The sequence below is a fragment of the Grampus griseus genome (genome assembly GCF_964374135.1).
Source record: "Grampus griseus genome assembly, chromosome: 3".
NCBI lineage: Eukaryota > Metazoa > Chordata > Mammalia > Artiodactyla > Delphinidae > Grampus > Grampus griseus.
Window position 1 is genome coordinate 169,320,531 of NC_139019.1, and position 12,201 is coordinate 169,332,731.

Consider the following 12,201-nt stretch of genomic DNA (forward strand, 5'->3'; position numbering starts at 1 on the left):
TCCTCCCAGCTTAGCACCCAGAGCCATCAACTGGACACAGCTGGGATCCCTGTCCCAGGGGCGGGCAGGGGGCATTCAAGGAGGGCGTAGCAGTCATTTCTCTGCCTGCACACCCACCCACAGACAGCCTACTGGCATATAGGCTCTGGATCTGGGTTCAAATCCTGTCTCTGCCACTTCCCAGCTCTGTGGCCTCAGGTACAGGATGCCTCTTCCAGGAATCCACCCTCGGCTGGCCCAAGCCCACCAGACTGGATCTCACTTCTAGGGCACCTCCAGTTCTGTTGGTGTCCTCTCTTGGTCTGTATTTAGGCCCTTTCTCAAGGGAAATCCCTTCTGGAGAGTGACACGTCCCCTCACTGCTCAGGACAGACCCTTGCTCCTGTCTTTCTGCCTGGACAATGCTAAGCTGATGTTTGTTGAGCACCTGCTAGGTACCAGGCGCTGGGGTTAACAGGTTACATGCGTGACCTCATTTCACGCTCACAACTACCCTATGAGTTGGTCCGTTTAGCTGAACATTTATTAAGTTGCCAACTGTGTGCCAAGTATTGTTCTATTGCAGGGGACACAGCAGTGAACAAAAGACAGGCCTGGTGGAGGTGAGGGAAGAAGCTGTGTGGGTGTCTGGGGAAGATGCTCCAGGCAGAGGGAATAACAGGTGCAAAGGTCCTGGGGCAGGGCCATGCCTGGAGATTTGGAGGAACAGAGAGGAGGCCTGTGTGGCTGAAGCATGGTGAGTGAGGGGGACAGAGAGGGAGGGAGATGAGGGCAGGGAGGAAGGTAAGACCTTGTGGGCCACGGTGAGAGGAGTCTGGAGGGAGCAACTGAAGCATAAGGATGGTAACTGGCCAAGGTGGCCCAACAGAGCGACTTGAACCACGCCCATCACACAGATGGAAATCAGAGGCCGAGAGTGTGCAGGCTGTGCCTTGAGGGTACAGGACGGCCCGTGAATCACTCAGCCTGGTGGGGGTGGGGGCCACGGGCAGAGGCTGCCCAGTGCTGAGAGCAGGGGAAAGGTGCTGGGCCCGGGGCCCACGCTGGAGCGGGCAGGCACGTGACTATCCAGGGCCCTCCCTTGGCCCACTGGCTGCCTGCCTCTGCCGGCCAGGCCTGCACCACCCCAGACCCTATAAGGCCTGGGAGCTGAGAGCAGGGCTGTGCTGCCTGTCACTCCAGGGGACCCTCACACGGTCCAGGTGAGCAATGCCAGGGTGAGGCTGGCCTCCAGGCGGGTATCGGGGGACTGCTCAGGGTTATGGGTGTGGGGCAGGAGGCCCGGGACCCGCCATTCATGCCCCCTCTCTGCCCTTCCAGCTGCTTAGAGGATTACCATGTCTGCTCAAGATGAAGGAGGCCGGGATCCCCCCAAACCCAAGGGCAAGGTGAGGGCAGGCGTGGGAGGGAAAGATCACAACTGGGGCCTGGAGAGACCCCAGAACCTTGGGAAGGTGACCTCCACAGTCCTGGGGTGTGGAGGGGCTTCCCGGGGGTGTGTGTGGGGGGTTCCCGGGGGTGTGTGGGGGAGGGAGGGCTCTGAAGGCCACAGTGCCAATCTTCCCTCCGGTCCCAAGCTGGAGGGTGGGGGGTGGGAGGATGCACTCAAGCCTCAGTTCTTTCCTTGCTGTGTTACCCTGTGCCAGCCTCGGCCCCTCTCTGAGCCTCAGTTTCCTCAGCTGAGAAATGTGGGCCACGGAAGGAAAAGGAGAGAGACCCAGAGGATGAACTTTCTCTCTGTCCATGGGAGGCAGGCTGAACCTGCCCATTGCTCAGGCGAGGAGACTGAGGCTCAGAGTGGCTGAGGTCATCCAGGAGCAAGGCCTGAGGCGGTTTGGGAACCCAGGGCTCTCTGATGCTCCCCTCACCCCACCGCCACCACGGCCTGGCTCTGCTCATGCTGCCCCCCACCCCATGTAGACCCTGGGCAGCTTCTTTGGGTCCCTGCCTGGCTTCAGTTCTGCCCAGAACCCGGTGGCCCACGCCCACAGCTCAGCGAGAGAGGCCCGGCCAGTCGCCCATCCCACAGGTACTCCAGCCGCCGAGACTGCCCAGCCCCAGGCTGAGGGTGAGTGGACAGCTCCATGGAGGCGGGAGCTCTGGAGATGGACCCCTGCAGGGACTTCTGCCCATCTTGGGGGTGCTTCATAGGTGCCTGCGTCACCTCAACAGACCCCACGCAGCTGGCGTGCTCATTTAGCGCCAGATGGGGACCTGAGGCATAAATATAAGTGGCCCAAGGGGGCACAGCCAGCAATGCCCCCCACATTCTCAACCCCCCCCGTCCACCTTCCATCACCCCGTTTCTGACGCCCTGTGGACCAGGGGCTGGGCATTCTGCATGTCTAAGCTCATCAAAGATTTTGATCCTGGTTCCAGAGAGGGGCAGCAGCTTCCCTGGCGTCACACAGCCTGCTCAGCTGGGGTGCTCGGGGCAGCCCTAGCCCCAAGTCCTGAAGGGGGGCTGGTGCAGGGGAGCTCAGGCTAGGGCGGCCACTCTGGGCCCGGAGCCGGAGGCAGCTGACTTCTGCTCCACATACCCAGGCCCGGCAGGCGGCTGCCAGCTGTGGTGGAGTGGGGCAGGGCGGGGCCCCGAGTCCTCTCCCTGCATCACCCTGGGTGGGCGTCCAGCACCCAGGACCCAGGCAGAGAAAACTCTAGAGAACCCCTGCTCCAGGAGACCGCTCCTGGGGGTTGAGGGAGCCAGACCCATGGCCGTGGATGTCACCTTCTGCCGTCCCTGGCAGGGCAGCTGGGACATTCCTGACCTTTTGGGCTGTGCCCACTGATTGTGCAATGGGCTTCAGGGTGGCTGATGCCAGTGCGTGTCCCTCCCTGGGTTGCCTGATTGGCTCTTGTCCCCACAGTGGCCACCGACCCGGAGCAGACGACCAGGGACGTTGAGAAGACGCTGCCGCTTTCAGACAGGGTGAGAGGGGCTGGCAGAGCCTGGTCTGGTCTGACGGCCTCCGCCTCCCCTTGGGTACCTCCTCCTGGGATGTTTCAGTTCCTGCCGTCTGGGGGTTGTCATAGGCCAAGGAGCAGGCAGACACCCCAGTGGGATTCCAGGCCAGTCTTCCCCTCTGAGCCTCTGTTTCCACATCTGTGAAATGGGTGCAGTACTGCCTTACTGCCTGGCACCATGAGGCTCCATCCGGTCTACAGACACCCCCCACCCCCACTCCAGTTCTGTGCCTAGCACATTACGACCCAAACAGTGGTAACTCACTCACCCTGTGTCAGGCTCTGGGCTCAGTGTTTACATGTGCTGCTTAATAGTTAAGCCTCCCAACCGTCCTGCGAGGAAGGGAGCAGTAGAACCCCACACAAAAGCTGAAGCACAGAGAAGCCAAGCCACCTACTGAAGGTCACACAGCAAGACATTGTAGCATGGGATTTGAACCTTGGGCAGTCAGAGGCTGAACAGTGGCCAACGATGCATCCACCTTCGGTCCTGGATGACCGGGGACCGCCCATATAACCACGTCCCCAGGGCCAGGGCAAGCAGAGTGGCTGATGTAAGACTGCTGAGGGCCATAGCAGGGTGACAGAGCTCTGATACAACCCTTCCGCCCAGCACACACCCCACACTGGAGTCTTCCTCGACTCCGCTCTGCCCTCAGCTCAGCCAGATCTGAGCATCTCGGAGGGCAAAGAACCACCGGGCTCACCCTGTGGCCCAAATTAAAATGGACCCCAGCAGCTGAGGGCCCCCCTCCCCACTTTTTCACTCCTCCCCCTCCACCCTTCTTCAATTGCATTAATGGAGCACCTGTTCCCTGCAAAGTGCTTCAGGCACCTTGACTCAGTTTTCCCTACCGATCTTTGAAGGAGGTGCTGTTTTTATTGTTTTTGTTTGTTTGTTTAAATGGCTGGGAGGGGATTCTTTATTTATTTATTTTTTTTTGGCTGCGTTGGGTCTTCGTTGCTGTGCATGGGCTTTCTCTAGTTGTGGAGAGCGGGAGCTACCCTTCATGGCGGTGCGTGGGCTTCTCATTTTGGTGGCTTCTCTTGTGGAGCACGGGCTCTAGGCACGCGGGCTTCAGTAGGTGTGGCTCGCAGGCGCTAGAGTGTAGGCTCAGTAGTTGTGGCGCATGGGCTTAGTTGCTCCGTGGCATGTGGGATCTTCCCGCACCAGGGCTCGAACCCATGTTCCCTGCGTTGGCAGGCGGATTCTTAACCACTGCACCACCAGGGAAGTCCAGGAGGTGCTGTTTTAATTGCCACTCTTCAAATGAGGCTCAGAGAGGGGATGTGGCTTGCCTGAGGTAACACAGCAAGTGTGGGGAAGAGCTGAACCCAAGTCTCTGTGGGCAAGATGCCCACTTGAGACGATGCTGGGCAGGAGGCAGGTGGTGAGAATAACATTTCAGGGCTGCTCAACTTCAGTCGTCTTGCCCACTCAGGGCCGGGTCATCCTGTGTGGGGCCGTCCTGGGCACTGGGGGTTGTTGAGCAGCATCCCTGACCTCACCCACTCACTCAATGCCAGGAGCACCCTCTTCCCTGAAGTTGTGATTGTCACAGATGTCCCCAGACATCGCCCAGTGTCCCCTGGAGGGGGGGGCAGGATCACCCTGGGTCACCCCTAACCCTGGGTTAAGAACCCCTGAATTGGAAATAGGAAACTGCTGGTTGAACCTGGGTGGTGGCAACCCTGAGGCCATCACAGCCCTTCAGCAGTCTGGATGAACGAGAGGAAACTGCCCTGATTTTTGACCTACCAAGTTATCGACAGTTTCCTATGGCTCAAACCCAATACTTGGCCCTGTACTTTTCCAGTTATTACTTTTCTAAACATAGATACCCAGATCCCCTTCTCTGACTTGAATACATGCATGCTAACAAGCATTTGGCCTCCTCAGATTTCTCCCCATGATGGGGAAACCTGTCTCAAAATTGCCATAGAGATTAGGCAAGATGACGAAAACATGGAATCCAATGGCTTACTGAGCACAAGGCTAAGGGATATTGAGCAAGGAGGGTCCCAGAGGTGCTAGGGGAGAGCTGTCAGCAGTGGGGGATCTATTGTGTCAGGGGAACCACGTGGCGCTGTGACAGAGCTCAGCAGGCTGTATCCTGGAAGCCAGGGAGGGAGGTATGTCGGGGTGGGAGGTGAGCAGGCTGGGCTTCTGGGAGGAAGGTCCCACTCCCCGGGGCATGTTAGGGATGAGGTGGAGATCTGGGGAAGGGTGGGGAGTGAGGTGTCTAGCACTCTCTGCTTGATCACGAATGTCCTTCCTCATCAGGTCATCTCCAGGACAAACGACCTAGTGTGGTCCAAGATGACCAGGACCAAGGATGCGTTCTCGTGTGGGATGGCCAACATCGTGGACACAGCTAAAGGCGTGGTCCAAGGAGGCCTGGGCATGACCCAGTCCACACTCACAGGCACCAAGGATGCAGTGTCCACTGGACTCACTGGGGCAGTGAACATGGCCAAGGGCACCGTCCAGACGGGTGTGGACACCACCAAGACTGTCCTGACAAGCACCAAAGATGCAGTGTCCAGTGGGCTCACTGGAGCAATGGGTGTGGCCAAAGGAACCGTCCAGATGGGTGTGGACACCACCAGGACCGTCCTCACAGGCACGAAAGATGCAGTGTCCAGTGGGCTCACTGGGTCAGTGAACATGGCCAAGGGCACCGTCCAAACTGGCATGGACACCACCAAGACCGTCCTGACAGGCACCAAAGATGCAGTGTCCACTGGGCTCACTGGAGCAATGGGCGTGGCCAAAGGAACCGTCCAGATGGGCGTGGACACCACCAAGACCGTCCTGACAGGCACCAAAGATGCAGTGTCCACTGGGCTCACTGGGGCAGTGAACATGGCCAAGGGCACCGTCCAAACTGGCATGGACACCACCAAGACCGTCCTGACAGGCACCAAAGATGCAATGTCCACTGGGCTCACTGGGGCAATGGGCGTGGCCAAAGGAACCGTCCAGATGGGCGTGGACACCACCAAGACCGTCCTGACAGGCACCAAAGATGCAGTGTCCACTGGGCTCACTGGGGCAGTGAACATGGCCAAGGGCACCGTCCAAACTGGCATGGACACCACCAAGACCGTCCTGACAGGCACCAAAGATGCAATGTCCACTGGGCTCACTGGGGCAATGGGCGTGGCCAAAGGAACCGTCCAGATGGGCGTGGACAACACCAAGACCGTCCTGACAGGCACCAAAGATGCAGTGTCTACTGGGCTCACTGGGGCAGTGAACATGGCCAAGGGCACTGTCCAGACCGGCATGGACACCACCAAGACCGTCCTAACAGGCACCAAAGATGCAGTGTCCACTGGGCTCACTGGAGCAATGGGTGTGGCCAAGGGAGCCGTCCAGACGGGCGTGGACACCACCAAGACTGTCCTCACAGGCACCAAAGATGCAATGTCCGCTGGCCTCACTGGGGCAGTGAACATGGCCAAGGGCACTGTCCAAACTGGCATGGATACCACCAAGACCGTCCTGACAGGCACCAAAGATGCAGTGTCCACTGGGCTCACTGGGGCAGTGAACATGGCCAAGGGCACCGTCCAAACTGGCATGGACACCACCAAGACTGTCCTGATAGGCTCCAAAGATGCAATGTCCGCTGGCCTCACTGGAGCAATGGGCGTGGCCAAGGGGGCCGTCCAGACGGGCATGGACACCACCAAGACCGTCCTGACAGGCACCAAAGATGCAGTGTCCACTGGGCTCACTGGGGCAGTGAACATGGCCAAGGGCACCGTCCAGACGGGTGTGGACACCACCAAGACTGTCCTCACAGGCACCAAAGATGCAATGTCCGCTGGACTCCATGGGGCAATGGGTGTGGCCAAAGGAACCGTCCAGATGAGCGTGGACACCACCAAGACCGTCCTGACAGGCACCAAAGATGCAGTGTCCAGTGGGCTCACTGGGGCAGTGAACATGGCCAAGGGCACCGTCCAAACTGGCATGGACACCACCAAGACCGTCCTCACAGGGACCAAAGATGCAATGTCCGCTGGCCTCACTGGAGCAATGGGTGTGGCCAAAGGATCTGTCCAGATGGGCGTGGACACCACCAAGACCGTCCTGACAGGCACCAAAGATGCAATGTCCGCTGGACTCACTGGAGCAATGGGTGTGGCCAAAGGAACCGTCCAGATGGGCATGGACACCACCAAGACTGTCCTGACAGGCACCAAAGATGCAATGTCCGCTGGCCTCACTGGCGCAATGGGCATGGCCAAAGGAACCGTCCAGACCGGCGTCGACACCACCAAGACTGTCCTGACAGGCACCAAAGATGCAATGTCCGCTGGACTCCATGGGGCAATGGGTGTGGCCAAAGGAACCGTCCAGATGGGCGTGGACACCACCAAGACTGTCCTGACAGGCACCAAAGATGCAATGTCCGCTGGACTCCATGGGGCAATGGGTGTGGCCAAAGGAACTGTCCAAACTAGCATGGACACCACCAAGACCGTCCTCACAGGGACCAAAGATGCAATGTCCGCTGGCCTCACTGGAGCAATGGGTGTGGCCAAAGGAACCGTCCAGATGGGCGTGGACACCACCAAGACTGTCCTGACAGGCACCAAAGATGCAGTGTCCACTGGCCTCACTGGCGCAATGGGCGTGGCCAAAGGAACCGTCCAGACCGGCGTCGACACCACCAAGACTGTCCTGACAGGCACCAAAGATGCAGTGTCCACTGGGCTCACTGGGGCAGTGAACATGGCCAAGGGGGCCGTCCAGACGGGCATGGACACCACCAAGACCGTCCTCACAGGCACCAAAAATGCAATGTCCACTGGCCTCACTGGCGCAATGGGCGTGGCCAAAGGAACCGTCCAGACCGGCGTCGACACCACCAAGACTGTCCTGACAGGCACCAAAGATGCAATGTCCGCTGGCCTCACTGGAGCAATGGGCATGGCCAAGGGGGCCGTCCAGACGGGCATGGACACCACCAAGACTGTCCTGACAGGCACCAAAGATGCAGTGTCCACTGGGCTCACTGGGGCAGTGAACATGGCCAAGGGCACCGTCCAAACTGGCATGGACACCACCAAGACCGTCCTGACAGGCACCAAAGATGCAGTGTCCGCTGGCCTCACTGGAGCAATGGGCGTGGCCAAGGGGGCCGTCCAGACTGGCGTGGACACCACCAATACCATCCTGACAGGCACCAAAGATGCAGTGTCCACAGGGCTCACTGGGGCAGTGAACATGGCCAAGGGCACCGTCCAGATGGGCGTGGACACCACCAAGACCGTCCTGACAGGCACCAAAGATGCAGTGTCCACAGGGCTCACTGGGGCAGTGAATGTGGCTACAGGGGCTTTGCAAACTGGGCTGAATACAACCACAAATGTTTCAGCTGGCACAAGGAACACCATCTCCAGTGGCATGGCTGGTGCCGTGAACGTGGCCAATGCTGCTGCCCAGTGGGGTCTGGACACCTCGAAGGCTGTCCTCACCGGCACCAAAGACGCCGTGTCCACTGGGCTCACCAGGGTAGGGAACGTGGCCCGAGGAGGTGTGCAGACTGGTCTCGGAACCATCCAGAACTGGTTACCTGTTTCCCAGGATGCTGCCTCTGGTGGACTCGCCACTTCCGGAGCCCCAGATGAAGGAGAACAAACCATCCTGAACCCTCATGAGGCTCAGTCCTGTGGGGTCTCCAGGCCCCCGGACACTCTGTGTGCACGCCTGGACCTTGCTGGGAAAGCCACCACTAATACCAAGGGCCTCGTGTCAGCTGAGGTGACTTTCACCCCAGAGGCCGCCCTGGGCAAGAAGGATGATGTAGGGCCTGGGGCCACCACTTGCAGCCAGGAAGGAGCCCGGGGCTTTGCAACACTCCGGCACACACTGGAGGAGCTGGGGGAGATCTTCCAGCCCATGAGCGCCGAGGAGCAAGGTGAGAACAAGACAGGCTGGTCCCAGCTCCCAGGGGCCCGGTCGTCTGTACAACGCATGCCCCTGACGCCCGAGGGGCCTCTCGGGTTGAGCGACCCTGTCTTCCCTTTCAGCTCAGCTGGCTGCCTCCCAGCCCCGGCTGAGGGAGGCCATGGCCGACCAAAGCAGCTACTTCGTGCGTCTGGGCGACTTGGACCCCAGCTTCCGCCAGCGGGCTTTCGAGCACGCCTTGAGCCACCTGCAGCAAGGCCAGTTCCAGGCCCTGGACGTGCTGGCCCAGCTCGAGGACGCCTTCTGGCTGGTAAGAACCCTCCCTTCCACCAGTGCCTTCCTCAGCCACACGTGGGGGACTCGACAGACACACACTGAGCACCTAGTAGACAATGGCCGTCGGCCACTCAGTCACGGGTCTGCTCTCAAGGAGCTTGTATTCCAGGGAGGAAGATGGACACAAGACCCAATACTTGCCACCAACGGGGTTGCAGAGAGGGAAACAAGACAGTCGTGCAGAGAGGGGCAGGGCAGGAGCGTGTCTGTTTGAGCCAAGTCGTGTGGAAAGTGGGGACCGCAAGGACAGACAGTGGCCTGAGAACAAGCTAGGTGTGTTCCAAGGAGCAGAAGGGCGGCCGGCGGCAGGGGAGGGTAAAGTGAAGGCGCTGACACGGTAGGGGGAACCGATGCGATCTGGGTGGGGTTCAGTGATGCAAGGAAGGGCCCAGCGGAAGGTGACTTGAACACCACCGTGGGGACAGGCACGGAGCCAGCGGGGTCATGCCCTCTCGCCAGCCCCACTCACCCCTCCGCCCCAGGCTTTCTCCCCCTGCAGCACCACTGACACCCACGCTGGCTCCTTGCGGGTGCTGGGGCTGACCTGCCTGCGGTAGGAAGTTTAGTGGCCTCCCGTCTGTGGCTGATGCAGACGGTGATGGACCCCCAGGTCTGAGCACCTCTAGGTTCTCAAGGTCACGGGTCGTCAGTGTCGAACAGCCCCATCTACACAGGTGGCGAGGAACCCAGACATGCTGCCTGAGTGGGGATCCCTGGGATGCGCGCAGGCATCTGTTTTCCGTCAGTGCCCCAGGGGTCTGTGGTGAGCCGCGATTTGAGGACCACTGCTCCAACCCAGAGGGTCTCAACGGAGCAGTCGTGCCCCCAGGGGACACTGGGCCATGCCTGGGGATGTCTGTGGTGGTCCCCCAGCGGGGGGGGGGGGTCTCCTGGCATTGAGTGGGTGGGAGCAGGGAGGCTGCTCCACACCCCGCAGCACCCAGGACTGGGGGCTGAGGGTTGGCCTGATGCAACAGAGGTTTTATTTAAGGGGATTTCTCTGGCTACTGTGGGGAGGACAGGCCACCAGGGTCAAGGGCCAGAGCCACGAAATGAGTGAGGTTTCTGCAAAAATCCTGGCAAATGCTGAGGGGGGCCTTGGGAGTAGCATCGGCGGTGGCAAGAGGCAGTTGGGTTCTGGATGTGTTTCCAAAGCAGACCTACCAGCTTAGGTGTGAGACGTGAGAGAGAGAAAAGACCCTATGAGGCCTCGGGGACTTTTAGCAGGGGACACCTAGAAACGCCCTGGGTGGGTGGGTGGTGAACATTAAGGCTTGGTCTTGGACAGGGTAACCTGGAGATGACTAGTAGGCCCCCCGATGGAGTCGCCGGGGTTAAGAGCTGGGAGGGTGATGGAAAGTTGGAGTCAACATTTGGTCCACTTGCTGAGCTCTCAGGAGGATAAAGGAAGATTAGTCAATGTGGGTGGGGGGCTCCTATGTGCTAGGGACCCAAAAAGCAAGGAGAAAAAGGTCCTGACAGAGCTCCCACCCAAGGCTGGGAGATAAACAACAAAGAAACTCACGGTAACTCGACAGTGATAGGCCTCTGAGGAGAGACAGAGATCTGGCAGGGAGGGCCTGGGGGGGCCACCGTACTGGGCCAGAGGAAGCATGTTTCAGGCTGAGTGGGCAGCACGTGCAAAGGCCCTGAGGCAACAACATGCTTGACGTGCTCGAGGGACAAAAGGAAGCCAGCGTGGCCTGAGCAGGGAGCACAGCGGGATGTCAGCAGGAGGTGAGGTTGCAGGTGTCCTGAGCAGGCCACACAGGCCATGGTGAGGAACTGGATTCGGTCCAAAGGCCACTCACTGGGAGATGTGGGAGGATTTTGAGCTGGGGTGCGACATGGTGCCCCTGCTGTTCTGCTGAGCTCCCTGACAACCTGATGAGGAATTTGGATTACTGCCTCTTTACGTGAACCATCCTGGTGCAGCTGGCCCTAAACCTTTCCACCACGCCACAGGAAAGGTAGACACGAAGCTCCAGGCCAGGCCTGGGAATGCCGCCCCCGGGGGAGTATTGGGGAGGTCCCTGCCAAGAAGGCCTCATGTCTCTGCTGGGCTCTTTCCAGATTGAGAAGGCCCAGCAGGCTCCAGACCGGCAGCCGTGGCCGGACCAGGACCTGAGCAGCCAAGCCGGCGCCCAAGAGGTGCGTACCAGGGGGCCGGCGCTCCTGCCCCTCCCCTCCAGCCCCGCTCACCTCCCTCCTTCCGCCCACAGGTGCCAGCCGCCGGGGCTCTGTCCAGGGTCTGCAGCCTTGTCCAGCAGCTCCATGTGGCCTACAGCAGCCTGGCCTCCGGCCTCCAGGGCCTCCCCGCCGAGCTCCGGTGGCAGCTCAGGCAGGCGCGGCACAGCCTCTGCGAGCTCCACAGCGTTGTCTCCTCTGCCGCCTCCGTGGCGGAGCTGCCAGCCGAGCGCCTGGCCCAGAGCCGCCAGGGCGTACGCCAGGCGTGGCAGGGGCTGGAGCAGCTGCTGGAGACCGTGCAGCACAGCCCTCCACTCAGCTGGCTGGTGGGGCCCTTCACCCTGCACCCCAATGGGCAGCAGCTGTAGGCGCCCCTCCCCCACCCGAAACCAGCCCCAACCCCCGGAAGCTCCGGGCCCTGCCGGCTGGCACCCCACCTTTCTCCCTGAGCACGGCTGGCCCTTCTCCTGGCCGAGGAGCCCAGGGCGGCTAAGACCCTCGATGCCGGCGGGGGGGCCCAGGCTTCACCTGAAGATCTCAAGCAAGCGCTTCATTTAGGAACAAGACGGGAGTTGTGCCTGTCATGAAGGTTCTCCACTCAGCACCCCCAGTAGGGCCCTTTCATCTTTTATCTCTGGGGGGGGGGTCTTCCACCCCAGCCTGGGCCCTCTAGCTATACCAGCTTGGCAGGCGGCCCTGCTCCTCCATCCTGGGCTCCAGGCAGCTCCGTCCTCGCTCTGAAAGCCCACGCCCCTCAGCAAACAGCGCATGCCCGAAGGTACCAGAAC

At 60.2% G+C, this 12,201-nt stretch overlaps 1 protein-coding gene across 2 annotated transcripts; it reads left to right on the forward strand.

The window, feature by feature from the left end:
• The first annotated feature begins 166 nt into the window (after positions 1 to 166).
• PLIN4 (perilipin 4) lies at positions 167 to 12,122 on the forward strand. Of its 2 annotated transcripts, none has more exons than XM_082650219.1 (8): positions 167 to 1,202; positions 1,321 to 1,388; positions 1,921 to 2,068; positions 2,868 to 2,929; positions 5,249 to 8,900; positions 9,013 to 9,200; positions 11,300 to 11,377; positions 11,449 to 12,122. In XM_082650219.1, exons 2-8 carry the CDS (start codon positions 1,338 to 1,340, stop codon positions 11,779 to 11,781), a joined length of 4,512 nt encoding a protein of 1,503 aa, XP_082506345.1. In that variant the 5' UTR covers positions 167 to 1,202; positions 1,321 to 1,337; the 3' UTR covers positions 11,782 to 12,122. The 2 variants fall into 2 exon arrangements, with proteins under 2 accessions (XP_082506345.1, XP_082506346.1); XM_082650220.1 differs by having other exon boundaries at positions 1,187 to 1,217.
• Positions 12,123 to 12,201: the final 79 nt, after the last annotated feature.

What these genes read in the sequence shown, in the direction of transcription:
- PLIN4 (XM_082650219.1), top strand. Translation starts at nt 1,338, where the DNA reads ATGTCTGCTCAAGATGAAGGAGGCCGGGATCCCCCCAAACCCAAGGGC. An exon ending in TGCCCAGCCCCAGGCTGAGG is followed by an intron (nt 2,069 to 2,867) that starts GTGAGTGGACAG and finishes TTGTCCCCACAG; the next exon opens with TGGCCACCGACCCGGAGCAG. An exon ending in CGCTGCCGCTTTCAGACAGG is followed by an intron (nt 2,930 to 5,248) that starts GTGAGAGGGGCT and finishes CTTCCTCATCAG; the next exon opens with GTCATCTCCAGGACAAACGA.